This window comes from Aulonocara stuartgranti (genome assembly GCF_965226115.1).
Source record: "Aulonocara stuartgranti genome assembly, chromosome: 19".
Lineage (NCBI taxonomy): Eukaryota > Metazoa > Chordata > Actinopteri > Cichliformes > Cichlidae > Aulonocara > Aulonocara stuartgranti.
In genome coordinates, this window is record NC_138955.1 from 22,464,759 (window position 1) to 22,492,404 (window position 27,646).

The window sequence follows — 27,646 nt, forward strand, 5'->3', positions numbered from 1 at the left end:
AAACTGCTGGACATTATGGAAAATGCTGGGCATCCTCTGCACATGCTCGTAAATAATCAGAGGAGCCTATTCAGCGACAGGTTGCTTCTCTCAAAGTCAAGAACCAACAGGCTTAAAAACTCCTTTGTCCCACACGCCATCAAACTGTTTAACTCCTCGTTGGAGGGGAGAGGGAGGGGAAACAGGAGGACAAAGGCGAGTGGGAACAACTGAGCTGTAGTGCCTTTTCACTGTGCAATATTTGCAATATTTTTTTTATATTTGACCTTTTTTGTGGGGCAAATAATATTGACACCAGTCATTTTGAGTTTTTCTGAAATGATTCTGTTGTTGTCTACAAAATATTAAAAAAATTAAGCTTTAGGGAAATCCTCTGGTTGAAAATCCTGTTTTAAAAAAAGCACTTGGGACAATTGTGGTGGAGACAGCTTTTGTTATAATATCAATAATATTTTTATGAATATGGGATACTGTTACATGTTTGCATAGACTTTTGTGGAATATGGAGACACTCCTGGCATTATATGAGCAAAGTGAAACTCATTTTTTAGGGTTCATGGAGATGAGTGTGAAGATCCAAACAATCGCTGTCAGTGATGGAGAAGCTTTGATGAAAAAATTTGGTAAAAAGTTCACCAGCATGAAGGAAATGAAGTTCTCAAACTTTCCTTAGGAGGACCCCAGCACGCCTGCTTAAAGAAAAGTAAGTGTGCTGATGTGGATGCTTGCAGTGACTGCTGTATAGAGGCCATCACATGAAACATATCAGTGTCATAAATGTTAGTTTAGTCACGTGTTTGTTTATTATCCTTATTGTTTTATCTGGGACTGTTTGCAAACATCTCAGAGAGAGGAGACACCAGCATCTGAACAGAGACTCAAACCAGCAACCTGCAGCTCCCTGCTTGGCTGCTCCAGTTTTCTCCTCTCTCATGTTGCCCACCAGTGATTTCTAGCTGCCCACCCACACAGCAGGCTAGAATATGCACTGAGCCTCAGCACCATGGTTGCAATACTTGGACATGTTTTCTTTATTAAATAATGAACCAGACCCCAAAAAGTAAACAGCTGTTATTGCTAGGCAACGGGAGCAGCATTTGGTGATGCAGCACCTGACATTCCTGACCATGTGGGCGGAGCATGCATGGAATGGAATGTTTTGTAGAACTGTGCAACACAAGCACTTAGTTACAGCATTTTTCATTTTATCCAGACACAGCTAGAGACACATCTACAGCAGCATCTCTGTGCAGGACAGACGACGGTTGAAGAAAAAAAAACACATCGAAAACTTCACTTCTCTACAAAACTTTGGTTCCTTTGTTTAAAAGGCCAAAATGAATCAAGGGAGATCGAGAAGAGGATTGGTGAGTGCGTCACCATACAGTACAGAACAGTCTGAGCTGATTAAACTACGAGAAGAATTTCAAATAATACAGGCTGAAAATGTCAAATTAAAAGAAGTGGCAGAAGAATCAAGAGAAGAAGCTAAAAATTCAAAGTTTGAAACCGAAGTAGTATTGAAGGAATTACTGCATGTGGGTCTAAAGCTTAAAGGAGAGAAGATGGGAAAACAACAAGCAGAAAATGAGAATGAAAACATCAAGAAAGAACTGTTGGAAGCTCAAAAAGCATTGCAGGAAGAGAAAAGCACAGCACAAGAAGCTAAAAATAAATATCAAACTGCAAAGAAGGAGGCAGAAAATGTGATGCAGGAATTACAGGAGGTGCAGGAAGCTTTTGAAGGGGAGAAAAGGAAAATGCAGTTGGCAACACAAGAAGCTGAAAATGTAACGGCTGAAGCTGAAATACTCAGGAAGGAATTACTGCATGTAAAGCAACAACTTGAAGAGGAGAAAAAACGTAAACATGAGGCAGAAAATGAGATTGAAAATATGAAGAAAGAATTGTTGGAAGCTCAAAAAGTGTTGGAGGAAGAGAAATTTAAAATACAGGAAGCAAAGAAAGAAATGGAAAATACAAAGAGTGTCACTCAAAACATGAGGAAGAAGTTGCTGGAAACAGAGGAAGAAATAGAAAAAGAGACACATGGAAAATGGGAGGCAAAACAGGAAAGTGAAACTCTGAAGAAGAAACTGATGAAAGTGCAAGAAGAACTTGCAGAAGAGAAAATTGAGTTGAAGGTATTCAAGAAAGAAACGACAGCCTCTGAGGTGACCAAGAAAGGCTGCAAAGATGCACTTAAAGAAATGCAAAAGCACAAAAAGGAAGCTAAAGAGCTCCTGAAACAGAAAGTCAAACTGGCCAAACAGCAGCTGAAAGAAGCATTTAAAGACGCCGAGGAGCAGCTAAACAAAACCTTAAAAGAGCTGAAGGCAAAAGAAAAAGAAAAGAAAGCCGAGGACAGGAGTGGATTCTGGAGCAGACTGCTGAGAAAAAACTGACCCAGCAGCATCAAGTTTAAGGAGAGCAATAGTTTCTTCCTCCTTCCCCCTCTCTCAACCTTTCTTTCACAAAAATCCCCCCAAACTTGACTTGGGACGTTTGTTTGTTTTTAAAAACTCTATTCTGAATACATGTACTGAAATACACAAATAAAATTGCCATAACTTGACCTCACGTTGCCGGCTTCTTTTCTTGTGTGTCTGTGGATGTAAAACAGTAACACACTTTCTGCTCTGTGTGTTTTTAATTGTAAATAAATGCAATATATCTTCATTTTAAAAAACTTCTGCTCTAAATCTTTTTTTAGCAAAATGCTTTTTTTGCCCCTTCCTGATTTCTTATGTTTTAACATGTTTGTTACATTTACATGTTTCCGATTTCAAGTGTTAACACAGATGGTCAGAGACAGAGGTCTGGACAGCTCTTTCCCTTTATTTGTATTTATTCAGGTTATTTTTATACTCAAAAATCCATCCACAAGCTTCAACGCGTCCAGAACTCTGCTGCCCGTATCATCACCAGGACCCCTTCTATCCACCACATTACTCCTGTTCTGCAGCAGCTTCACTGGCTCCCGGTCAAATATCGTATCAATTTCAAAATACTCTTGTACACATTTAAGGCTATTCATCATCTCTGCCCTCCATATCTTTCTGATCTGGTTAAGATCACCGCCCCATCTCGTTGTCTCAGATCTACTTCTTCCCTTTCACTCTCCGTCCCCTCCCCCCGTCTTGCCACCATGGGGAGCAGGGCTTTCAGCTGCTCTGCTCCACGACTCTGGAATCCCCTACCTCCTGATTTAAGAAATATCTCTTCCTTCTCTCTCTTTAAGTCCCAACTCAAAACTCACTTGTTCAAAATAGCTTATCCCACATAACCTCTCCACTCTGCTCTTTTAAATTAGTTTATGTCTTATGCTTTTACGATTGTGTAAACTGCTTGTTTTTATGTTGCTTTTTATTCTAATGTGTACAGTGACCTTGAGTGTTTTGAAAGGCGCTTTCAAATAAAATGTATTATTATTATTATCTTTGAAATATCTCAGTGTGACACTGATACTGTACATGAGTGTGGTAGGTTTTGAAAACAGCATCAGCAGAGTACACAGCAAAGGGGAAAGGAACAATTGTTCCTTTCAAATTTTATACAAAACATCCAATCCTGGATCATATCCATATCCACTTAGGATCGAGTGATCCAAATACACCACATTGTGACAATAACCACGGCATAGCAGCTGATGAGCAGCAGATAGATACTGCTCATGGCACCACTGGTGCAACTAGACTTGCAGTCAAGACTGCCAAAACCAAGACCAAGACCAGAGGGTATCGAGACCAAGACAAGACTAAGAACAAGTCGAGACCAAGTCGAGACGAGACCAAGACCAAGACGAGACCAAGTCGAGACGAGACGAGACGAGACGAGACCAAGACAAACAAAAGAGTCTTTAAACTGCAGCCAGATGCTGCTTCGTTTACGGGTGTCAGGCATATTTATGTGTTTTTGCTTTCACACAGCCCTCCTCACCACTGTCTACTGTCTCACTCACTTACTGAGAGGACAGACGCACCCTCCACTTGACTGTCGAGAAATGCAGATCCAAAAGCAACAACATGGCAGGTCAAGAGACAACAGCAGTATCCTGAGCAGCGAGGGGTCCAGCAGCAACAGCAGTATGTGCAAAAGGCATCAGCAAGGAGAAAACACCATCATGACTGGATGGATGGAGATGCATTTCCAACAAGCTGCAACTTCACTGTGTGTGAATGCAAATTGAGAACACTGTCTGAGTTGGACATTTGTTACGTTTGGAGTGAAACGGCAATGGAAGAGACAGTGGGCGTAGATTTCGTTTTGGCATTGGTGGGGACCAATGACCAATGATTCAGGGTTATTTTTCCTTTTTGTCCGTGCTTCTTGATAACAAAAGGAGAAATGGACTTGCCTAAATATCCTCTTCTACATGCTTTTAAACTATTTAAAATTTAGGGGTTAGGGTTAGTTACTGTACAACATCTTCAGCTATAAAATCAGAAAACAGGGCAACAGCAAGATGGTTTTTATTTTTAAAAAAGGGGGAAAAAGCTTTATGATCAGTATAACAGGGAACAAAAAACAAAAATTCAAGCGTAGGCGTGAAGCCACTGAGGTGGTTGTTAGCGGGGGTGACGCGATGCTTCTGGTATGCATGAATTAATTAAACAGTCCAATAACTCCAGCAGTACTTATCTTGTCCTTTTTGGTCTTTGTTCCAAACATTTTAAGATAAAAGCGCAGCGGTCAAACGTTTTGCCTTCTTATGATTAACAACACACCTGACGCTGATTACGTGCGTCCACCTTAAATACCTTACATAAACCTACCATACAGGAACTTAAAAAGGTGGAATCCTCAGTGGTGCTTGGTGCCACACCCTCAGGGACTTTAATGTTATATAAAAACACTGACAGCTCAATATCTGCCTCAGTCACTCTCCCTGATCCAGCTGAGTCACCAATAGGAAAAATCTGCTTTTCACAGGAACTTGGTAACAGCAATAAGAGAATACGTAGTTTATTCCAAGAAGATATCGTCTCTCTCCCATATATAACATCTTATTGGAACCGATATGTTCCAGATATCAAGTGGAAGACAGTCTGGATGGTCCCCCATAAATATTTGATTGTAAATAAGGTGAAAGAAGTCTCATTTAAAATTCTACATAAATGTTATCCAGCCAGTCACTACATGGTCAAATGTAAAAGGGACATAAATACTAATTGTACTTTCTGTGGGGATCATCCAGAAACTGTGACGCATCTTTTTTGGTACTGTTCTTTTACACAGAGATTCTGGAAGGAATTTAGCAGGTTTGTTATTGTCCATATTTTAAGGGAGTTTTCTTTACGATGGGAAATTGTTTTATTCTGTTTGTTTAAGTTCCCCAAGAAGTATTGTTTTGAAGGAAGGAAGGTTCAGGGCTGAAGCAATCAGCATCATGGGCTCATCCGGTTAGAATAAGAAAAAGCAGTCATCATTTGCAGGTTTTGTCGTTTTATTGTATAACAGGTAAAGGAAAGAAAGACACACATGGACTGCTCTCTCTAAAAAGGACATAAAGTATGATTTAAGTAACTCAAAATGATACATGAACTCAGGAGACTCAAAGAGAAACTCACCTCAGCTGCCGCCCCATGTGGGAGTGAAGAAAGAGTGAGGGGTAGGTGAGTGCAGTCCTTATATAACGAGTGACAGGTGAGTGCAATTAAGGCCAAGAACCACACCCAATCAAAGGTGAGGAAAAGAAACAAGGTGCATCTGGTGAAGTGAATGTGCTAGAAGGTGAGCCTTTACAACAGCCGCCCCCATATTTCTACTGAGAAATATGTTCAAAGGATTAAAGATGCTCTTTTTCACAAAGCGGGGGCAGAGGAATCAGACATGCTACAGGTCTAATATAGGTTCAGGGGGTCGACCTAGAGGTCGACAATGCAGGCCAGACAGTTCAGGGGGCCGACCATGTAGCCAGCGGTGGCGGCAAAGCAGGTCCAAATGCCAACCACGTGGGATGCAGCGGCAGGCCCAGACCTGCAGACCGTTGGGCAGTTTTGCAGGTGCTGGGGGCAATGTACGGGGCTTGGCAGAGGCAGGACCAGGTGATGCAGGAGCAGGCAGCGCCCTGACCACTGGCGGAATGGCAGCCACAGGCGGTGGAACTGGTGATAGTGGCACTGCCGGTGACGACATAGGTACTGCTGATGGTAGAGTATGAGGTGGGTATGATCAGAGCCTATGAGCAGTAGTGGAGCTGCTTTGTTAGTAAAGGTTAATGGGATACCTTGAAGATGCTTGTATCTCCGTTGAAGAGAGGATACGGGGTAGGTGTGGTCTGAAAGTGCTAAGTGACTTGTAGCGAAGGCATTATTAATTGTGTATGTTTTCTCTGGATGTGCGATGGGAGAAATCTGGAAACTTACAGAAGAACCTTTAATAGTTTCAACTTCTTGATGGACAGTTCTGAGTGATAATTTTTCAGCTTTCCCAGTTAGTTGGAGATGCTTAGCTGCAGATGTCAGAAGCATGGTACGTTGGGAGCCATCATCAAGTATTGCATATGTTTCCAGGGTTCTTTTGCCATTACGCAGGAGCACTTTCACAACCTTTAAAAGGACACTAGGGCGATCGCTAGGTCTATCAAAGTACAGTGTCCTCACTACAGGATTAGTTTCAGTTCTAGGTCTCTGATTCACCTCACATAGGATCTGTAGATGTCTATCCATGCAGGTGGCACATGCTTTCCTCAGATCACACTTCGCAGCCTGATGAGTTCTAGCACAACGCCAGCACCGTTTGTTTCTCTTTATCCAGTTTATTTTCTCATCCTTTGTCTTGTTAATGAACTCAGGGCACTTGCTAATGTGGTGTTCAGGTGAGCAGCAATATGCACATCTAGCCTTAGTCATTATGATGGGTTGTGCTGCCTGTACAGGATCGGATGCATTTGTCCCATGTAATATTGTTGTGAGTGGAGAGGTGTACTTATGGGCAGGTCGTGGCTGGTTAAAGGATGAAACAGGACTGTCCTTTCTTGGTTGACACTTGCACTCTATTTGCAACCAGGATGAGAACAAAGGTAAGTCATACATCATATCTCCTTGTTCCCTGTAAATGTGCCGTTTGAAGCGACTGGAATGCTCTGCGGGCAACTTTTCTAACAAGCGATCGACATGGGAGCCACAATCTAGTTCTGCACGTCCTTGTTCTCCCATAGTGCTAAGCAACCCAACTAAAGCCTGTACTCGAAGAGCAAAATTATCAAGGCTCTGACCATCACCTGCTCTGATAGGAGGCAGTTCCAGTATATTCTTTAGCTCTTTCAATGCCAGCTGTCTTGGTTGCCCATAACGCTCATCAAGGGCTTTGATGGCTTGAGTGTATGGGTCAGGAGCGTAGGAAAAGGCAAGAGCTAATCGTTTAGCTTGGTCTACTTTCAGATGATCGAGGAGGACATGATATTTAAAGTGCTCCGTCTCATGAGGGTCAAGCAGGTTAGTAAGGGCCATTCGTAACAGCCTATACTGGATTTCATCTTCTCTGGTAAGGTCTGGGAAAGAAGGACCCTCAAGCTTATACACATGTGTTCTAGTGCTAACAGGGTGACTAGAACTAGCAGTAATGGGTACTGAAGGGTTTTGTGCATGCAAACCATCAGATGTAGCTGGTTGCTGCTTTACAGGAGGGTGCTGCCTTGGTTCCGGAATGCAGACGAGAGGTTGAGCGGGGTCTTCATCTAGAGGAACAGCAGGTTGAACACATGAAATCTGGTGGGGACCTTGCAGTGGCGTGGCCAGGAAATTAAAAGGAGTCTCATCTGGTGTCGGAAAAACTGGTCTAGGCAAACCACTTGAAGGAACTGCAGCATCTAATATTGTTGAATTAGGGAAAGGAGGGCTAGCAGCCAGAACTGCACCAGAGTGACGGCTAACCTGGGGGGGCTGAGAGGGTGATTGACATGTTGCTGGATCAATCACTGGGAACTGCTCATGTTGCTGATGTGTTTGGGGAATGGCTTGTAAACCGCAAACAGAGGATTTGCTTTCATCAGAGACAGTGTGAATTGAAGATCTGGAGGAACTGCGAGAATGGGGAGGAGATAACTGAATCATGAATTGCCTAATCTCCCTCATTGTCATCAGGAGTTCCCTCATCACCTCATCTTGATTGGTGGGTAAAGGAGCAGGGGATGTCTCTGGTTGTCTTTCTGACTCTCCGACAGGATCCTGCAGCCCATGTGTGTCTTTGTCACTATGTTGGCATTCTGTTTGACTCTCTGTCTCACATGTAGCTCTTCTAGCTCCAGGGTACTGAACGTCATACTGCTGCAGGTAGGCAGGAGGTCGACTATCACGACCGGAACGTCTCAAATCTTCAGTCAATGGCTGCTGTGAATCCATGACGCTAACGCTACTCCGGCTCGGAGTACCATGTTTTGGAGGAAGGAAGGCCAAGAACCACACCCAATCAAAGGTGAGGAAAAGAAACAAGGTGCATCTGGTGAAGTGAATGTGCTAGAAGGTGAGCCTTTACAACAAGTATGAGAAATGTTTTTTATGATGAATTTGTTCATACTTTTAGCTACATTTTTTATCCATAAATGTAAGTTTACTAACAAAACACCATATTTCTGTCATTATTTTAAGGATGTGGAAATGTACATACAATCAATATCAGACTCCACCAACACAAAGGCTCTCAAAACAATACATGTATGTGTATTCTTATAATTGTTACCTTTTTCTTTTACTCTTGGCTTTTTGTGTTCATGTTCTGTTGTTTTGTATACTTCATCTGTTCGTATGTTGTATACTCATTGTTTATTAAATAAAGTTTAAAAAAAAGAAACTTAAAAAGGTTACCTCTAGCGGCAACATGAGGTATCAACCCAAAAATGGCTCCTACAAAAATAATGTCTTCTTTCAACTGGGATTAAGATTGTCTCATTTCCAGCAGGTGGCACCACAGTCCTATAACCCTCATAGAAAGTCCTTGTATCCTATTATTATAGATGGTAGATTTATAAATGGCCTGTATTTGTATCGCGCTTTTATAAAAACAATGAATGAATTTCCTGCTGCACTTAAGATAATATAAAGATATAGAATCAATAGCAGCCAATCCTAAATGGGCCTGAAAAATAAAAATATGTTAAAGACACAAGTGATCAAAGTAGAAGTACCCATCACATAATATAATAAGAATAGAAGAATTGGCCTGCTATTTACAGCAACATACTGCTGTGATGGTTTTATTAATAGCATGAAACCAAACAGTAAAACCCAGAGATAGTGCTGCTTAATACTGAATAGAAATTAGACTGGAAGAACTGGAAACAGAAAATAATGTGGACGGTGGACAATCCGGTAATAATGTCTCAACTGAACACAACACAACTGATCCCCAAGGATTTACAGTGGAGATCATTTAAAGTTACATTATGCTTACCTTGTGTCTGCTTCTCCACCCAGCTGTTGATGTGGACCCTGGCCTCCTCTGCATTTCCTTTGAAGTCCACAGACTCGAGCTCAGCGTTGTAATGCTTTTTGGTGCCTTTTAAAAATTCCTGGAATTGTGAAAATAAGTCACTCGAAACAGATTCAACAAACTACGGAGACTTCAATCAAGTTCAGTCACTGTGTTAAAACATTTTCAGTCCTTTGGATGCAGTTGAAGCTTGAACTAACCAGTCAGCCTTTGTCTAATAAAAGATTAAAGCAAATAGCTTGTTGGATGCCAATTTAAGTAGCCAGCATAGAAAAATACACAGATTGTGGGTAAGCTGGTTTGTAACGTTTCGGTTCAGATGGCAGCAGTTTTTGCTGACAAATGTAAGTTTTAGTATTTCTAAGTATTAATAAATTACTGTTTTACTTCTTTATATATTTCTTTATACTATTTGCAAATATTTTAAAAGTTTAATCTGCTGTGATGACTGGAACACAAAGGAGAGAAATGGTGCCTTGTCTCTTGTTATGAACTGTAAATAGCTAAGTGCTTAGAGCAGCTGGTCCTAGCACACTTCAAATCCTGTCCCCCCCCACCCTGGACCCCCACCAATTTGCCAGAACAGGAGCACAGAGGATGCAGTCTCCATCGCACTGCACTCTGTCCTCTCACACCTGGACAACAACAACACCTACGCCAGAATGCTGTTTATAGACTTCAGTTCAGCATTCAATACAATCCACCCCTCACAACTCATCAGGAAACTGACAGACCTGGGCATCAGTTCCCTCATCTGCAAATGGTTACTGGACTTCCTGACCAACCGCCCCCAACATGTCCGGCTGGATAACCGCTGCTCATCTACCATCACAATGAACACCGGTGTACCACAAGGCTGTGTGATGAGCCCTTTCCTCTACTCCCTCTTCACCCACGACTGCAGACCTGCTGATGGTTCCAACACCATCATTAAGTTTGCAGATGACACCACGGTGATTGGCCTCATCAGTGACAACGATGAGGCCGCCTACAGGGAGGAGGTGGATCGTCTGGCTGAGTGGTGCGACACAAACAACCTGCTGCTTAACACCGAGAAGACCAAGGAGCTCATCGTGGACTACAGGAGGAATGCTGACCCACATCCACCCATCCACATTAAGGGGACGGCTGTGGAGCGTGTGAGCAGCTTCAAGTTCCTGGGAGTCCACATCTCCGAGGATCTCACCTGGACGACCAACTGCTCCAAGCTGGTCAAGAAGGCTCACCAGCGCCTCTTCTTCTTGAGGACTCTGAGGAAGAACCACCTGTCCTCAGACATCCTGGTGAACTTCTATCGCTGCACCATCGAGAGCATCCTGACCAACTGTATAACAGTCTGGTACGGGAACTGCTCTGCCTCGGACCGGAAGGCGTTGCAGAGGGTCGTGAAAACTGCCCAGCGCATCGCCGGAGCACCACTTCCTGCCATAAAGGACATCTACAGGAAGCGGTGTCTGAAAAGGGCTGGGAAAATCATCAAAGACCCCAGTCACCCATCACATGGACTCTTCACCCTCCTGCCCTCTGGGAGGCGCCACAGGAGCCTCCGGACTAAGACCACCAGGTACCGGAACAGCTACTTCCCCACAGCTGTCAGACTCCTGAACTCTGCCTCCTGACATCTGACCCACGTTAAACTCATGCACTGAACATACACACCCCCACAATGGACAACTGTACCCTCAAACACACAATAATAACATGGAGTGAACCACCACTCACAACCACTAGCACTTTATATAGCCTCTGTAGAAACTATCTACACCCTCACTTATCTTAACTGCACTACTGTATAGCTCTGTGTAAATAATCATTCTGTACATTCAATAATCTTTAATCCTACAACTGTTTACAACTTGCATAGTTGCCGGGGATTCCCATGATGCATTGAGTTTTTCCTTTCCAGTCACCTTTCTCACTCACTATGTATTAATAGACCTCTCTGCATTGAATCATATCTGTTATTAACCTCTGTCTCTCTTCCACAGCATGTCTTTATCCCATCTTCCTTCTCTCACCCCAACTGGTCGCAGCAGATGGTCCCGCCCCTCCCTGAGCCTGGTTCTGCTGGAGGTTTCTTCCTGTTAAAAGGGAGTTTTTACTTCCCACTGTCGCCAAAGTGCTTGCTCATAGGGGGTCATATGATTGTTGGGTTTTTCTCTGTATCTATGAAGCGCCTTGAGGCGACTTTTGTTGTGATTTGGCGCTATATAAATAAAATTGAATTGAATTATCTGAGGAAGAAGCAGAGTTGGTTTGTTTCCAGCTGAAATCATCCAGGCTCAGGAATTTGAATCGATCCACATCATTTCTGCTTGAACTAGAGAACATGAGTGTCGACTTACATTTGGTCTGTGAGACACATGTCATAGTGACAGTATTTGGGTTAATATGGCATTACTCACCCTGGTCGCATTTCTTCAATATCAGGCACCAAGTTCAGGAACTCGTTCTTTGCAGCCCGCGCAAGGTAGGAGGTCTCCAGAGTGGGAACCATCGGGAAGTTTTCACAGTCTGAGCAGGAGGGACTGGAGGCACGTGAGCTGTTCTCAGGGGTCCTTTAACACAAATCACACCAAGTTAGAATCAAATAGATAACCTGTCAATAACCGTTTGCAGATCGAGGTCAATGTTCCTAAAAATATGTTTACTTCTGGCCCATGGAGCCACAGCGCGAGTCCGAGAGAGAGGGGGAGGTAGAGGAAGGGGTGAGGGTGGCACTGCTGAAGCTCGTCACGGATGGATCACGTCCGATCGGTGAGATGAGAGAAAGCTGAAGTGAAACAACAGCAGGATGAGGTAGACGTCAATATAGGAACTCCCTGATGTGACACAGAAAGGCTATTTTTTTATTTCTTTGTATTATTTCTCACCTTGCAGTCACTGATGCTGTTCACCAGCTGCTTGTATTCAGTATTGAAGGTGTGTGTCAGAAGGCGCAGGCACTACAACACAACAGGAACAAGACCGATCAGCTCCGAGCAGAGAAGGAAGAAGGCAGCAACAAGAACGCCCACTAAGCCCACGTTTTTCTCACCTTGGTGGCCAGCTCCTTCTCACGCTTTCAAAGGTGGTGCTGGAGATCTGCGAGGAGACGGAGGTGGACGTGGACAGAGTGCCGGAGCTCACGCTGGGGGACAGAGACTCACTCAGGGACTTGGTGGTGGGAGCTGTTCCCACGGGAGCCGCCTCTCCCAGAAGGTGACGGGTCTTTTCCACCTGGACGAAAGATGGGGGCGAATGTGAGGTGGGGAGAAGAGGGGAGGTTAGTCATGTAAAGTCTGTACTCTAAGAAAAAACTTTTTAGAATAGCACTTTGGTCTTTGAGCTGAAAAGTCATTTTTCCCTCAATGATATTAAACAGATTTATTTCTTTATGAATCTTTTAAGGCCCCACCTCCTGCAGCTGCTCCATCTTCTCCAGCTCCCACTGGTGCTCTAGGATGAGGCTATCTCCTCTGGGCCTCCAGCCGGCCAGGTTCTCCTCTCCACGCACATAAGCCACTGATGTGTCCAGGACCTTCCTCCTCCTCCTCTGCATCCCTGCTCAGGACATGAGCCCTCATTAGGATGAAGCTCTCCACAGAATTATGATAAAACAGCTGCCGTTCTTTAAACATGTTTCATGGCCGCTCACCTGGGCTTCCAGTGTCAGACATCTTACACAAGCTCAGCTCGTAGATCCCAGTCACTCGGTTGCTATAATGAAGCAGAAGTTTTGAACAAGGAAACTTTGTAACAGGGCAGATATCTTTGATTGTGAAACAGAGATGGCCACAGTGCAGCAGCCCAGATTTACCAGTCAGGAGTTTTGGAGTATCCAGTCCCAAAGAGGTTCTTGAGAGAACGGGGTGGGGAAATCTTGGCGTCTCGGGAGTAAAAGACCGTGCAGATGTCTTTGGTGATAATGGCAGGCTGGATGCAATGGTCCAGCTGCAGAGAGGAGATAAAGGGTGTGTGTTAGACACGATGACATCAAGAGACTTAAAAACACGTACAAACAGGTACAACACGGCGGAGCAGCGGCTGACCTCCAGATACGCAGATAAGGTCATGTAGATCTTCTCTCCGTAGGGAGTGACGCGGTTGAGCAGGAGGGAACCTTTTAAGGGTGTTTTTATTTGTGCTCCCTGGCCTGGAAATAAACGGTTTCCGATCAGACCTGCTTCATCTTTGTGCCCTTGGTATCTGACTCGCTTGCTCCCCCATGCATTTTAAAAGAATCCTTCTCTTCAGCATGAAGTTCTGGCACAGCTTTAGTGTCTGCGTTACATGTACACAAAGACTGAAACGTTCAATGATAAAAACACACAGTGGAATAAAATTGTAAGACGTCATCAGTTGATGCAGTTTAAGGACACTTGTTCTTCTGTGCAGTCTCACCTGGAGCTCACGCTTCTAGTTCATGCCATCATCACCAAAGATTCTTCAAATAATAGTTTAGAGATGTCCATGAATGCACTGCTAACTGCTCTTCACCCTGATAAAAATCAACATGCATTTAGAATAAGAAACACTTTTACAAAACCAAAAGCTTCACTGTACTTAGTGATTTATATGTCTAAGAAACAGGTTCAGTTTGTAACTGAGAGAGCGGCTCAGTGGTGCTGAATTATATTTCCAATAGAAACACAATTTCATATGTTGTAGTAACAACACACTGCCACAAGATGGCAGCCTAGGCCTACTTTACCATGCTGTTCCAGTCAAAAAGAAAAAGTGACAGAGCCTTGAAAGAGTGACAGAGACACTTTTTATGAACTCATCTGTAATGTGTCACCTTTTCTGTAGGATGAAGAAGTGCTTCCCTTCTTTTAAAGTAAATACAGGCTTACAAAGATCCTCTAAACATGTTTCTGAAATAATCCTAAACACAATCATTAAATCAAAAATGCAAGAAACTATTTATTTAATCACTCTTCTTAACTTAATTCCTTAACTTAGTAAAAAAAAAAAAAAATAGACAAGAACTTTTCTGCTGTCTCACCTCTGTCAGTTTTCATGCTGTTGCAAGAACAGGTGGAGGTGCAGGTGGAACTCTGACTTCAGTGTGGTTTGTATGTGCAGGCAGGAGTCTGACATCTCAGGACAGCAGAGGGTTGTCGAGCACGGTGACTCCTGCTGCGACGCCCCCGTCTGACTGTCCTGAGCTCTTGGTCCTCAGCAGACGGCCCACACACTCATTCATCACCATGTCTTTACCCTGCCTGTAAGAAAGCAAAGAAAAGGCTAACATTAGAAACAGCCACCAACCAATCCCTTTTACTCCACCGCCCAAAAACCAGTGAGAAACACTAGCTAGTATTAACTTGGAATCAAAGTGCACTAATCCCCAGGCTCCCAGCATAACATACAGTCCAACACAAACTCCACAAACTGTCTTGCTTCAGCTGACTTTCCTTCACCTTCTCTCCAGACAATCTGTTGTGCTCTTTTCAGCACAAAGCCACACTCCTGCTCACTGATCCTCACCTCTTTTTAACCTAGTCTCAGCAACTTTGTCCCATAGCTTGCACATCCTTTCCACCTCCATCTTTCTTCCCAGCCAACTGATACATACCTTTTCTACATACCAGATCATTACATGAAGGTTCCTTCATGTAATGATCTGCTAGAGGGTGTGGGGGGGCCACAGCCCCGTCCTCCAGGGCATGAAGCAGGTATGGAGGAGATCAAAACTCCAGACATCCAGAGGCCCCCAGAACACAACAGACCAAGGAAGACCAACAGAGGGGCAGCCGCGCCACTGTCCCAGAAAGAGCTGAGAGTCCCAGATGAGGGCTCACTCAGCAGCCGCGGAGCAGAAGCCAGGGGGAGTTGCAGTGACGCGCCCGTGAGCTCCGCCGGCAGCCAGCTGTGCCTGAGTGACCGAGCCCCAGGCCGAGAGGCCGGGGGCACCCCCACCTCCGAAGTGGCCCGAGCGAGCCCCAGGCTCCAGGCCCCGATAAGCGGCCGCCAAGGAGTGAGCCGGTGTGTACCTGGACGCCCATCCCCGGACACAAAGAACCACCAACGCACCGATGTCTGAGGGAGTCCGCCACTGGCAGGGGAAGTGGTGGTAGGGGGAGATAGGCCTCCAAACCTTGGAGGGCCTGAGATGTCCCCAGAGAGGTGGCGTCTGATACCCAACCTGACATATAGACACAGACATACAGGCACACACATATACAAACATCCATTCCCACCCTCATGCTCTCATATGTACCTACTCCACACTCAACCAACGTGGAGACAGACATAAAGAGACGCTGTACACACGATCACACTCCCCAAGCGTACTCTACGAACCGGGTCTAGGTACCGTTGCCCCTGGAGGGGGAACTGCACCCAGACCCAGGTAGTGTTACCCTTTTCCCTGCGGTGGGGAGAGGCAGACCACCCCGACTCCGCAGCAGCAGGGAGGCCCCACACTCCAGACCGCAGTCGGACGGCCAACTCCTCCTCCTAGCCCCCCTGCTCCAGCAGGCCGCAGAGAATGGGGGTGAGAGAAGACTCCAAACCTCCGTCAACCCGCTCATTGTAGTGTTGATGCATGTGTGTTCTAAGGTGCATTTAAAACCCAGGAGGGCATGGAGCTACCTGCCAAGGAGCAGCAGGTAAGCGCATAGTCCCTCCTGATAGCCCTCAATGTCTACGTGTATTTAAAATTGAGAGGTGGGCAACGACACCAGGGGTGGGGTGTACATGTATCGTGTATCCATGTATCCATGTATTGTGCCCACCCCCAAGATCCTATATGTATGTGTAATGAGAGTGTGAGTAATGTGAATGTCTAAGTTGTGGGATAAAATTGAGGCAGAGGCAGCCAGAAGGGGACAGAGGGGGGGTAGCCTCCTCTGCACCCTGGTGACACCCCCATACTCCGCGCCCCGCCAGGGAAAGGGGGCCCAGGCCCATCCAGACCGGGGCCCAGTGCAGCAGCGCCTCCCGGCCCCACAGAGCCCGGGACAGTCCACCCAACCCCACCACAGAGAAAACTGCACCCACCCCACCATCCACTCATCTTCCAGACTACATAAGACAATAGACGCCCAGGCTGAGATCTTCCTCCACCTCTCCTGTATCTCCCCCTCCTGCAGAGAGAGTTCCTGAAGAGCGGAAAGCTCCAGAGAGTTGCAGCATGGCCTGGAGGTGTCACTATCACAATCTGCGGGGAGTATGATCATTTGTTATGAAAAAAGAAGACCCAAATGCAGACTCACAGGCTGGCAAGGATAAACTAAAGGCAGCCTGTTTATTTTGGACGGAGAGAATGATATGAAATATCTGACAGGGAACTGAGAAACTCAGAAACCTATACTGGGGGATAACACTAGGAAACATGACCAGTGAAGCTGGGTGACGAAAGGAGAAGATTAAACAATAAACACACAGGACGGTCATTAGGGAAGAGGAGACGGCAGGGACAAATCAGGAGTAACGAGACAGTTACAGCAAAACTCAACATAACCAACAAAATAAAATAGGAAGCACGTGTTTTGATCGCTGGCTCCAGTCTGCATGCTGAAGCTTCCTTTGGTTACAAGATACAGAACCAACGTTAGTGTGAATGAGACTATGAGAATGTTATATAGCATTTGCTCCACTTTGAATTCAGTTTGAAGAAGTAAAGAGACAAACAAACTTAAAAGAGACCATAGGATAAAAAAAAACACAGACACCGCAAAAGGACGAAACACGGGCAAGAAGCAAAGTAAACAGAAAAGGAAGCAAGGAAATAGAAAGATAAGATCCACATGAATAGAATAGACAAAATATGAGTGCTTCAAGCAAACTGTGCAGGAATAAAATATAAATAGCAAACAGCAGAAATAAATAACAAATGGGGGAAAATATGTAGGATGAACAGGAACAAAGACACTGGAGAACAAAGTGGTGAGGGTTACTCAGACCACCATTAACTGATTAAATACATGGGAACTGGCAAAGTGAGACGCGGTCACAGAGAGTGACAAGGTACAAGGCGCACAAAAAGAGGGACTGGCAAAATTAGACGTCTATCAGAAGTACAGAATACAGAGACAGACAGGCAGACAGTGAAACAAACATGGAGACAAAACCTGCTACACACAGAGACAACACTAACACGGCCTGAACATGAAAGGAAACAAATTTAGACCAGCAACTAAGAGGAAGCACTAATTTGGAAGGGAAATAATACCAGACATATGGTGCACTCTGAATATCACCAGTCTGTTGCAAAGCTAACAGAGAGACAGACAAGCATTCACACCTACAGCTAATTTAAAGATACCACTTCAGCGTCACAGCTGGGTCCTTCTCTGTGTTATAAACGACACAGAGAAGGCCCCAGCTGTGACGCCACAGTAGTTCATTTGTTGACTGATACATCGATGTAGTCTCTCAGGAACGAGGGCGAAATGCCAACGACCGCCTGTCTGTTTTCAGGGCTGTATTTGAAGCCATGCTCCAATCAGGCAAAGTTTTAAGTGTTGCACATTTCGATGGGTTTCTTTCAGCTGACATAGTTTCCATTTGGGTCATGTGGTGTTAGATACCCCAGCGTGTGGTCAGAGGGTGAAGAGCCCGGACGATTAGTGGGATTTTAGGTGTGGTGTAAAAATGACGCTGCAACTTTAAAAACGTTGTTGCTTTAAGGATTAACGTACAACCATACTTGGGCTGAGTTTGACACTGGTTCTCTTCAGTAATTAAAATAGCTTTAACACATGATAAGATCAAATGTCAGCTACACTGTGACAGTCGAGGGGCCACACTCAGATATATTTATTCGCTTGTTCTCTTTGTGTGATAAGAGTTTCCATCTGAATTTAACCCCTGTGTGGGGCTGATCTTTCATTTCATTTTATTTCAAGCTCAGATTCTTTGCCTTTGGCACATTTTCTGTGACGAGACTTCAAACCATTCCCACCGTCCTTATTAATCAACATGGTGAAGTGATTCTTCGCAAGGTGATGGGATAGGAAGAGTTTCAGAAAATGAGGCCTTTTGTCTTTATTGGAGAGGTCAGTGCAGACAGGACGGATGGGGGGAAGGCGAGGGGGGAATGACACACAGGAAACGGTGTTGGTCAGACCCAAAGACAGGCGTGGGCAGTGAGGACTCTCACCTTCAGACTCACTGTCTAATCAGTCTGACAGTGAGTCTGAAGACAGAGCAACCCAACACACGTTACTATGTTCATCATCATCATCATTGTTTATTTATATAGCACTTTAAAAACACACAAGGCTGACCAAACTGCTGAACAATAGAAACATAATAGATACCATAAGAATAATAAATACGATACAATAATAAACATAGCGAAAAACAATAAAATACAAGTCAGTCAACCACTGAGTCAAAAGCCAGTGAATAAAAATGCTTTTTCAATCTGGATTTAAAAACCAGCACTGATGTCGATTGCCTAATGTGAAGAGGAAGATTATTCCAAAGCTTAGGAGCCACGATAGAGAACGCTCGGTCTCCTCTCAGTTTCAGCCGTGATTTGGGGACTGAGAGCAACAGCTGCTCAGCTGACCGGAGCGAACGAGTGGGGACATAGGGCTTCAGCAGGTGCCAGACCATTTAAAGATTTAAAAACCAATAAAAGAACTTTAAAATGAATCCTAAATTCAATTGGAAGCCAGTGCAGGGAGGCCAAGAGTGATGTTATCACTAAGCAGGACATTAAATCAAATTAATGAGACACCAAAACAAGAGCTGGAGCCCAAGACAGCCATGAAGTCACAGTGTACACAAATACACAAGAAACACAGAAACCAGCTGGGTGGATGTGGCTCGGGAACCTTCTGTTACCTTGAACGTCGGTGTTTTGAACGCTGGCTGCTCCAGTCTGCTTGTATTTGTCCAAGATTTCCCCTCATATCTTGGTTATGGTTATTTTTTCTTTTATTAAACTGATCACACTCCTGTTCATGAATAGAAAAAAACCCCATCAGTGTATTTTCACTTAAACAAGCAGCTGTTTTTTTTGCATTAAAGTTATATAAAAATGTAACAGTGCAAATTCCTCGCTGACAGTTTAACCAAAAGGCATTTCCAGTGGAAAGTAGCCGACATATCCTCAGCATAACCATGTATAATATCCACAAAACCTGAGAAGGTTGGAGAGAAGGTAGGCGAACTCTGCTGGGATCTGCGTTTAACAAAGTGTCTAAAGACGAAACAAAGAAATCTTTCTGTAAATGTTCAGATGCACAGACTGGACTGAAAAAGAGTGAAAAAGCAGCTAACGTCCAAAAATAAGAAAACTTTGAAAGAACTCCAAAAAAACCTGGAGAACTTTTGCTCAAAAAACAGTTTTGTTTTTTTTAAATTACAAGGCAATCTGACAAAATGTCATCAAATGAGACTCAAGACTTCTGCAGGTCTCTGCCATGACTCAATTTTTTTTCTTAACGGCAGAAACAATTGTTCCTTTTTTACTTTGTTTCTATTTTCTCTTCTTGTTTTTATCTGTTGAACAACAAACAACATTCATGCTGATTCACATAATATCCTGTCTCTAATCTCTGGGATTTCCTCGTAGCTCTTTGATGCAAAGAACATCCATCAAACGCTCCAGCTTGTGCTCAACATCATCGTGAACGGTGATGGTACTCTGACGAGAAAATACTCAGTCGACCTTTTGGTTGATTTGTTAAAGAACCCCAAAATAGCTGATTACCTAACAAGGTATGCAGATAATTCACAGCTCTTTTCCTGAATAGCTGCTTTAAAACTCTGCTGAAAGCCTTTGTCCATTTCCAGGTATCCCCACTTCTCGGCATGTGTGTCTCAAGTGTTAGGACTGCTGCATTGGAAAGACCCAGACCCTGCAGCCAAGGTGAGAGACGACAAATATGATAACCCACACCAGCTGTGCTTAACTCTGTAAGTTCCCAGTATTCCCTGAAACCATCACGTGTGACACAGTTTACATCAGACGTGATGCAGCTGACGTCAACACTGACCTTCTTGTGGTAACAGAGACTTAAAAAAATAATAATAAAGCAACAAAGTGGGTCGCTCTTTGACAGTAAATTCCAGTGCGGTCCGCTCCAATCTCCTCAGGCTGACTCTCTTCTAGGCTCTCCTGACTGTTCCCTTTACATGTTGATGATGTGTCTTGTAAATCTGGATCCCTTTCCAGCAGGACGCTCCTCTTTTTCAGACAGTACCTCAGCTGCTCTCTCTCCTGACAGTCAGCTGTCCACCTCTGCATGGCCAGTCGAGCCAGCGCCGGCATTTGAGGCAGAGCTCGGAGCAGAGCGGGCAGCCAGGCTGAGCACGGAGCAGAGGTTGAAGGTCGCAAACTGACATCCACGTCTTCCAGAGAGCCCAGACCTCCTGCTGCAAACAGACTGCACCAACCGTTGTCTCCCACCAAGCTGTTGTAGGACAGATCCAGTGCACGGAGTGAGGAGAGACAGCCCCGTCTGCACACGGCAGCTGCACAGAGGAAGAGGACCCATTGATAACTGATCACTTTATGCCTGTTCACTTTACTGTTTTGTTCACAATGTTTCTGATGGAGACAAAAATAACACCGAATAGTTTCATTGTTTTGTTTTATACGACAGCTACAGATGCTGGCAGCATGAAATAAATGAAAGAAATATCAATTTCCTTCAGGCTTTACTTGTCTTAATATACATTTATGCAGCCTAATGATCCACTACAGACCAAAAAAGAAAAAGTATAATGTCATTGTGTGTTAGTTACCCAGATGTTGCATGTCATCAGTGGTGAGCTCGCAGCTGCAAAGACGGAGCTCGCTGACGACTGATGGCTGCAGAGCATCCAGCAGGAGCGCCAAGTGACCGCCAACCACTTTACACCAGGAAATATCCACCGTGCGCAGATAGGACACCGCCAGGGCTGATGCATAAACACAAAGTTTTCACCATTTCAGGCTAGAGGGTGGAAGAGGTATTCAGGGAGAATGACTTGAAGGAAAACTTCTATAAATAAACAAGTGTGTGTGTGTGTGTGTGTGTGTGTGTGTGTGTGTTACCCAGAGCAGTGAAGGACTCGTTGCTCATGTAGCAGCTGTTGAATGGCAGCCGCCTCATTTGTGTCGCAGGGAGGGCGGAGACCAGCAGGTGGACCACACCTCCCACTTCCTTATTGGATGACACATCAAGCTCGGTCAGTGCAGTGAGAGAGGGCAGCACCTGGACTGAAAAACAACGAGTCACATGACTGCTGCAGCGAGCATGCGATTAGTGTCCGGCGTGTGAGATTGGTAGCAACTGACTCAGAGCCTCTAGATCATCTCGCGTGAGGCAACACAGGTGGAGGTTGAGTCTCTCCAGGTGTGTGACGTGAGCCAGGTGAAAGGTGAGGCGGCTCAGTCCACCAGCTAGAAGCAGCTTTACAGTATATTAATCAGAACAATGCTGCTCTCTAATGTATCTTGGTAAAGCGCAGAAAAATCTAATGTTTTATATGATACAGTGTGATTTCAGTAACATATCATAATGGAGGCTTCAGCAAGTACTTACGAAGGACATCTTTCCTCTGCTCTTCAGTTAGTTCATCAAATACCTCCCAAAACATCTGTATGGTGGGGTGGCGGTCATGATATCTCCAACCATAACTTGTGTTCTGAAAACAGTGAAAATGACTGTTATAATCATAGAGTTTGTAAGGTCAGGCATACACTATGTTGCCAAAAGTATTCCCTAACACATCCAAATCATTCAATTAATGTGTTCCAATCACTTCCATGGACACAGGTGTATTAAATCAAGCACCTAGGCATGCAGACTACTTCTACAAACATGTGTGAAAGGACGAGTCGCTCTCAGGAACTGAATGAATTCCAGCATGGTAATGTGATAGGATGCACCAGTGCAACAAGTCCAGTCATGAAATTTCCTCGCTATTAAATATTCCATAGTCAGCTGTTAGTGATATTATAACAAAGTGGAAGTAATTGGAAATGACAGCTAGTCAGCTGATGCTAAGGCTCATAGTGCACTTAAGTCACCAATATCTGCAGTCTGCTGTTGTTACAGATGTCCAAACTTCATTGGTTTCCATGGCTGAGCAGCTGCATCCCAGCCTTACACTGACAAACACAATGCAAAGCGTCAGATGGAGTGATTTAAGCATCTCAACACTGGACTCTAAAGCAGTGGAGATGTGTTTACTGGAGTGACGAATCACACTTCTCTGACTGGCAATCCGATGGATGTGTCAGGGTTTGGTGGTTGCCAGAAGTACTTGTCTGACTGCACTGTGCCAAGTGTAAAGTGTGGGCATGTGTGCACATGGCTGGGCACCAGTGCACAATACAAGGTCCATAAAGACATGGATGAGTGAGTTTGGTGTAGAAGAACTGGACTAGCCTGCACAGAGTCCTGACCTCAACCTGATAGAACATCTTTGGGATGAATTAGAGCAGCAACTGTGAGCCAGGCCTTCTCCTCCAACGTCAGTGTCTGACACCACAAATGCACCTCTGGAAGAATAGTCAAAAAATTCCCATAAACACACCTAAACCTTGTGGAAAGCTTTCCCAGAAGAGTGGAAGCAGTTATAGCTGCGAAGGGTGGGCTGACTATTATATTATACTATCATACAAAAGTCTGGATTAAGACTGAGATGTGACTCAAGTTCATATTTGTGTTAAAGCAGCCGACTGAATGCTTTTGACAGTATGCAGTACACAGTTATTGTGCTACAGGACAGCTGTGAAACTACAGCCTGTGTCTGTTTGGCTGACTGTACCTGTTTGAACTTTTCCCAGTCATGCACGTCCTGGCCGACCAGCACTCCCTGCAGCTCCTCTGGTCGAAACAGCCTCACCAAATCCTGCTCACACACCAGGAAGAAGCCTCGCTTGAACTCCTGGAACAGATTCTCCACTGATGTGTTGAAGGCATGATTCACATAGGCCTCCACAAACTCCTTCCTGTTTAGGAGGGAAAATGTTAAATTAGCAAACATTTCACAGAGACAAAGGTGCTGCAGATGAACCTCACAAACACTTCATGTTTTATATTTACCTCATATTAAGACCTACTAAGGACCTGATTGTTTTTAATTATGTCCTGATACATAAAACCTGAGAGCTCACATAACTGCATATGCTCAGAATAGACAGCACACATGGATACAAATTACTGCCTTGCAGCAGCAATCTTCAGACCATCACTATGAGCTCCATACAAGGTTACACTGTTCCTGTTATTAACAGCAGGGGGCACTATCAGCCACAGACTGGGAGCCAGATATGCTCTGCTGGTGCCTCATTGTTACAGAGGAAAGACTCTATAGTGAGAAACAGCTGAGGGGGAAACACTGATCTGGAAACGTCTGAGTGTTACAGAGGATATACATAGCACTGTGGTTCAGTGTCACACAATCACAAACAAATACAGCAAAGTACTAAAAAGGGTGTTGCCTCCAAAGATTGCTTTTACTGGTTTGGAGCTTAGGAGGCTTAATAACAACAGGCATGAATGAAGACAGATCAGAACAGCTGTTTGATCACAGCATCCAGTACCAACACAATCATCCACACTCAAGAGCCTGTTGGCTTCAGAGTCAGCAGCTGAATGTCTAAAATATCAAATGTCATTTTTGGTCCATCAGCTACAGCATGAACTGCTTAAAGTGAGAAGCAGCCTGAAGCCCGACAGATTCATCTTTCCAGACTGAAAATATCTCAGAGTGAACCGAGTGGTGCGTTTTCAGGGTGATCTCACAAAGTCAAATCCCTTTAATGATGTTCTGTCCTGTCTTCCTCTATCAAAAGCACACAAACACTATAAAACATTGTTTCGGTGCTTTGGGGTTTTGTTTTCTACACAGAGGTATAGCACGACTAGACCCTAAAGGCAGGCTGCTCACCTACAACCAGCTCACGAACATCTTTCCAATGGAGCTCGCTGCCTTTCTCGTGGATGAGGGTCACTGTGATCCTCCGCTGGATCCCCTGCAGCAAACATAACAGGAGCTCAGGATCACAGTGAGCACAGCTAGAGCAACATTACGCTTTAAAAGAAGATATTCAACTGTGTACAAAGGAAGCAGTTACCACTGTGTGAGTAATAAGGAAACAACATGTGCACCAATCCTGTACCTGGTGCAGCAGGTAGGTACCATGACAGGGCAGGCCTCCACTGTGATCCACGATGGCTGGGATGTACCTGTGCATGGAGGGAGGAGGTGACACAACATCCCAACTTATAATATTCTTCCTGGAGATCATTTTTATGGTTCCTTTAAAGCTTGTGCGTGAATATAACACTCCAGGTGGATACTCACTCTCCAGTGGGCTCCAGCTCGCTGATCTCAAACCAGACCAGCAGGTCGTACTTGCTGACACACTGACCCAGGTTGGATTTGGTGATGGTGTTCAACTTGGAGGCTGCAACTGGCACACACACACACACACACACACACACACACACACACACACACACACACAAGTATAAATAAAGACCGGGGCAGTTTCTTAGTGCGAGTCTCAGTCTGGAGGCTGCCCTTGCTAGCAAGAAGTTCTGTGTGTTTACTGTCTTTACTGAAGAAGTGTTTTAGAATATTTTCCCTAACATTAGGCAAATGAGTATTTTGTCCACATCATCCTCTTCATGCATGTTGTCTTACTCCAAGCTGTATAGGCTCGAAAGCCTACTACCAATTAAGCATATTAGGTGATGTGCATCTCTGTAATGAGAAGGGGTGTGGTCTAATGACATCAACACCCTATATCAGGTGTGCATAATTATTAGGCAACGTCCTTTCCTTTGGCAAAATGGGTCAAAAGAAGGACTTGACAGGCTCAGAAAAGTCAAAAATAGTGAGATATCTTGCAGAGGGATGCAGCAGTCTCAAAATTGCAAAGCTTCTGAAGCGTGATCATCGAACAATCAAGCGTTTCATTCAAAATAGTCAACAGGGTCGCAAGAAGCGTGTGGAAAAACCAAGGCGCCAAATAACTGCCCATGAACTGAGAAAAGTCAAGCGTGCAGCTGCCAAGATGCCACTTGCCACCAGTTTGGCCATATTTCAGAGCTGCAACATCACTGGAGTGCCCAAAAGCACAAGGTGTGCAATACTCAGAGACATGGCCAAGGTAAGAAAGGCTGAAAGACGACCACCACTGAACAAGACACACAAGCTGAAACGTCAAGACTGGGCCAAGAAATATCTCAAGACTGGTTTTTCTAAGGTTTTATGGACTGATGAAATGAGAGTGAGTCTTGATGGGCCAGATGGATGGGCCCGTGGCTGGATTGGTAAAGGGCAGAGAGCTCCAGTCCGACTCAGACGCCAGCAAGGTGGAGGTGGAGTACTGGTTTGGGCTGGTATCATCAAAGATGAGCTTGTGGGGCCTTTTCGGGTTGAGGATGGAGTCAAGCTCAACTCCCAGTCCTACTGCCAGTTTCTGGAAGACACCTTCTTCAAGCAGTGGTACAGGAAGAAGTCTGCATCATGCAGGACAATGCTCCATCACACACGTCCAAGTACTCCACAGCGTGGCTGGCAAGAAAGGGTATAAAAGAAGAAAAACTATGACATGGCCACCTTGTTCACCTGATCTGAACCCCATTGAGAACCTGTGGTCCATCATCAAATGTGAGATTTACAAGGAGGGAAAACAGTACACCTCTCTGAACAGTGTCTGGGAGGCTGTGGTTGCTGCTGCACGCAATGTTGATGGTGAACAGATCAAAACACTGACAGAATCCATGGATGGCAGGCTTTTGAGTGTCCTTGCAAAGAAAGGTGGCTATATTGGTCGCTGATTTGTTTTTGTTTTGTTTTTGAATGTCAGAAATGTATATTTGTGAATGTGGAGATGTTATATTGGTTTCACTGGTAAAAATAAATAATTGAAATGGGTATATATTTGTTTTTTGTTAAGTTGCCTAATAATTATGCACAGAGTCACCTGCACACACAGATATCCCCCTAAAATAGCTAAAACTAAAAACAAACTAAAAACTACTTCCAAAAACATTCAGCTTTGATATTAATGAGTTTTTTGGGTTCATTGAGAACATGGTTGTTGTTCAATAATAAAATTATTCCTCAAAAATACAACTTGCCTAATAATTCTGCACTCCCTGTATTGTCTTATGTAGTCTGGAAGATGAGTGGATGACGGGATGGGTGCAGTTTTCTCTGTGGTGGGGTTAGGTGGACTGTCCCGGGCTCTGTGGGGCCGGGCGGCGCTGGTGCACTGGGCCCCGGCCCGGATGGACCTGGGCCCCCTTTCCCTGGCGGGTCGCGGAGTATGGGGGTGCCTACTGGGGTCAGCGGGGGAGCTGGCCCCAGGGAGGGGTCACTTGCCCCTCCCTTCCTTCCCTCCCCATCTCCAGCTACCTCCCTCTTCCCGCTCCACCACAACCACCCACACATGCAGGGCTTTGGAGTAGGGGTATGTCACCAGGGTGCAGAGGAGGCTACCCCCCCCCCCCCCCCCCTGTCCCCTTCTGGCTGCCTCTGCCTCAATTTTATCCCACAACTTAGACATTCACATTACTCACACTCTCATTACACATACATGTGTATGTGTAATGACCCTTGGGGGTGGGCACGCTACACGGAATCCAAATTACCATCAGGGTGTACACCTCACCCCTGGCGTCGTTGCCCACCTCTCAATTTTAAATACACGTAGACATTGAGGGCTAGCAGGAGGGACTATGCGCTTACCTGCTGCTCTCTGGCAGGTAGCTCCATGCCCTCCTGGGTTTTAAATGCACCTTAGAACACACATGCATCAACACTACAATGAGCGGGTGGAGGGAGGTTTGGAGTCTTCACACACACCCGTTCTCTGTGACCTGCTGGAGCAGGGGGGGCTAGGAGGAGGAGTTGGGGTCTGGAGTGTGGGGCCTCCCTGCTGCTGCGGAGTCGGGGCGGTCTGCTTCTCCCCACCGCAGGGAAAAGGGTAACACCACCTGGGTCTGGGTGCAGTTCCCCCCTCCAGGGGCCTAGACCCGGTTCGTGAAGTACGCTTGGGGAGTGTGATTGTGTGTACAGCGTCTCTTTATGTCTGTCTCCACGTTGGTTGAGTGTGGAGTAAGTGCATATGAGAGCATGAGGGTGGGAATGGATGTTTGTATCTGTGTGTGCCTGTATGTCTGTGTCTATATGTCAGGTTGGGTATCAGACGCCACCTCTCTGGGGACATCTCAGGCCCTCCAAGGTTTGGAGGCCTATCTCCCCCTACCACCACTTCCCCTGCCAGTGGCGGACTCCCTCAGGTGTCGGTGCGTTGGTG

At 45.1% G+C, this 27,646-nt stretch overlaps 2 protein-coding genes and 1 long non-coding RNA gene across 9 annotated transcripts in view; 1 reads left to right on the top strand and 2 right to left on the bottom strand.

Annotated features, from left to right (window-relative positions):
* LOC309695196 overlaps positions 1-9,493 on the top strand; it is a 71,016-nt gene extending 61,523 nt beyond the window's left edge. The window contains exons 2-3 of one of the 2 annotated variants that reach the window (XR_014273062.1): positions 6,274-8,418; positions 9,417-9,493. This is a non-coding gene — a long non-coding RNA (uncharacterized lncRNA). Of the gene's footprint in view, positions 1-5,460; positions 8,419-9,416 lie in introns of both variants that reach the window. The other variant, XR_014273063.1, reaches the window with a different exon arrangement.
* Positions 8,430-13,851, bottom strand: LOC309695169 (kinesin-like protein KIF1B). Of its 3 annotated transcripts, none has more exons than XM_082515665.1 (9): positions 13,816-13,851; positions 13,464-13,695; positions 13,232-13,365; positions 13,070-13,131; positions 12,830-12,975; positions 12,470-12,651; positions 12,084-12,377; positions 11,838-11,990; positions 8,430-9,511 (listed from the first exon to the last, which is right to left on the bottom strand). In XM_082515665.1, the coding sequence occupies exons 2-7, from the start codon at positions 13,485-13,487 to the stop codon at positions 12,362-12,364; spliced, it is 564 nt and encodes a 187-aa protein (XP_082371791.1). In that variant the 5' UTR covers positions 13,488-13,695; positions 13,816-13,851; the 3' UTR covers positions 8,430-9,511; positions 11,838-11,990; positions 12,084-12,361. The 3 variants fall into 3 exon arrangements, with proteins under 3 accessions (XP_082371791.1, XP_082371792.1, XP_082371790.1); XM_082515666.1 differs by lacking the exon at positions 8,430-9,511 and having other exon boundaries at positions 11,541-11,990; positions 12,084-12,205; positions 12,306-12,377; XM_082515664.1 differs by lacking the exon at positions 8,430-9,511 and having other exon boundaries at positions 11,541-11,990.
* Positions 13,852-20,153: 6,302 nt separating this feature from the next.
* LOC309695167 (leucine-rich repeat-containing protein 31-like) lies at positions 20,154-24,833 on the bottom strand. Of its 4 annotated transcripts, XM_082515660.1 has the most exons (10): positions 24,679-24,833; positions 24,494-24,560; positions 24,262-24,346; positions 23,137-23,320; positions 22,772-22,867; positions 21,906-22,008; positions 21,416-21,580; positions 21,124-21,279; positions 20,373-20,850; positions 20,154-20,234 (listed from the first exon to the last, which is right to left on the bottom strand). In XM_082515660.1, the coding sequence occupies exons 5-9, from the start codon at positions 22,787-22,789 to the stop codon at positions 20,393-20,395; spliced, it is 900 nt and encodes a 299-aa protein (XP_082371786.1). In that variant the 5' UTR covers positions 22,790-22,867; positions 23,137-23,320; positions 24,262-24,346; positions 24,494-24,560; positions 24,679-24,833; the 3' UTR covers positions 20,154-20,234; positions 20,373-20,392. The 4 variants fall into 4 exon arrangements, with proteins under 4 accessions (XP_082371786.1, XP_082371785.1, XP_082371787.1 ...); XM_082515659.1 differs by lacking the exon at positions 20,154-20,234 and having other exon boundaries at positions 20,239-20,850; XM_082515661.1 differs by lacking the exon at positions 20,154-20,234 and having other exon boundaries at positions 20,239-20,850; positions 22,755-22,867.
* Positions 24,834-27,646: the final 2,813 nt, after the last annotated feature.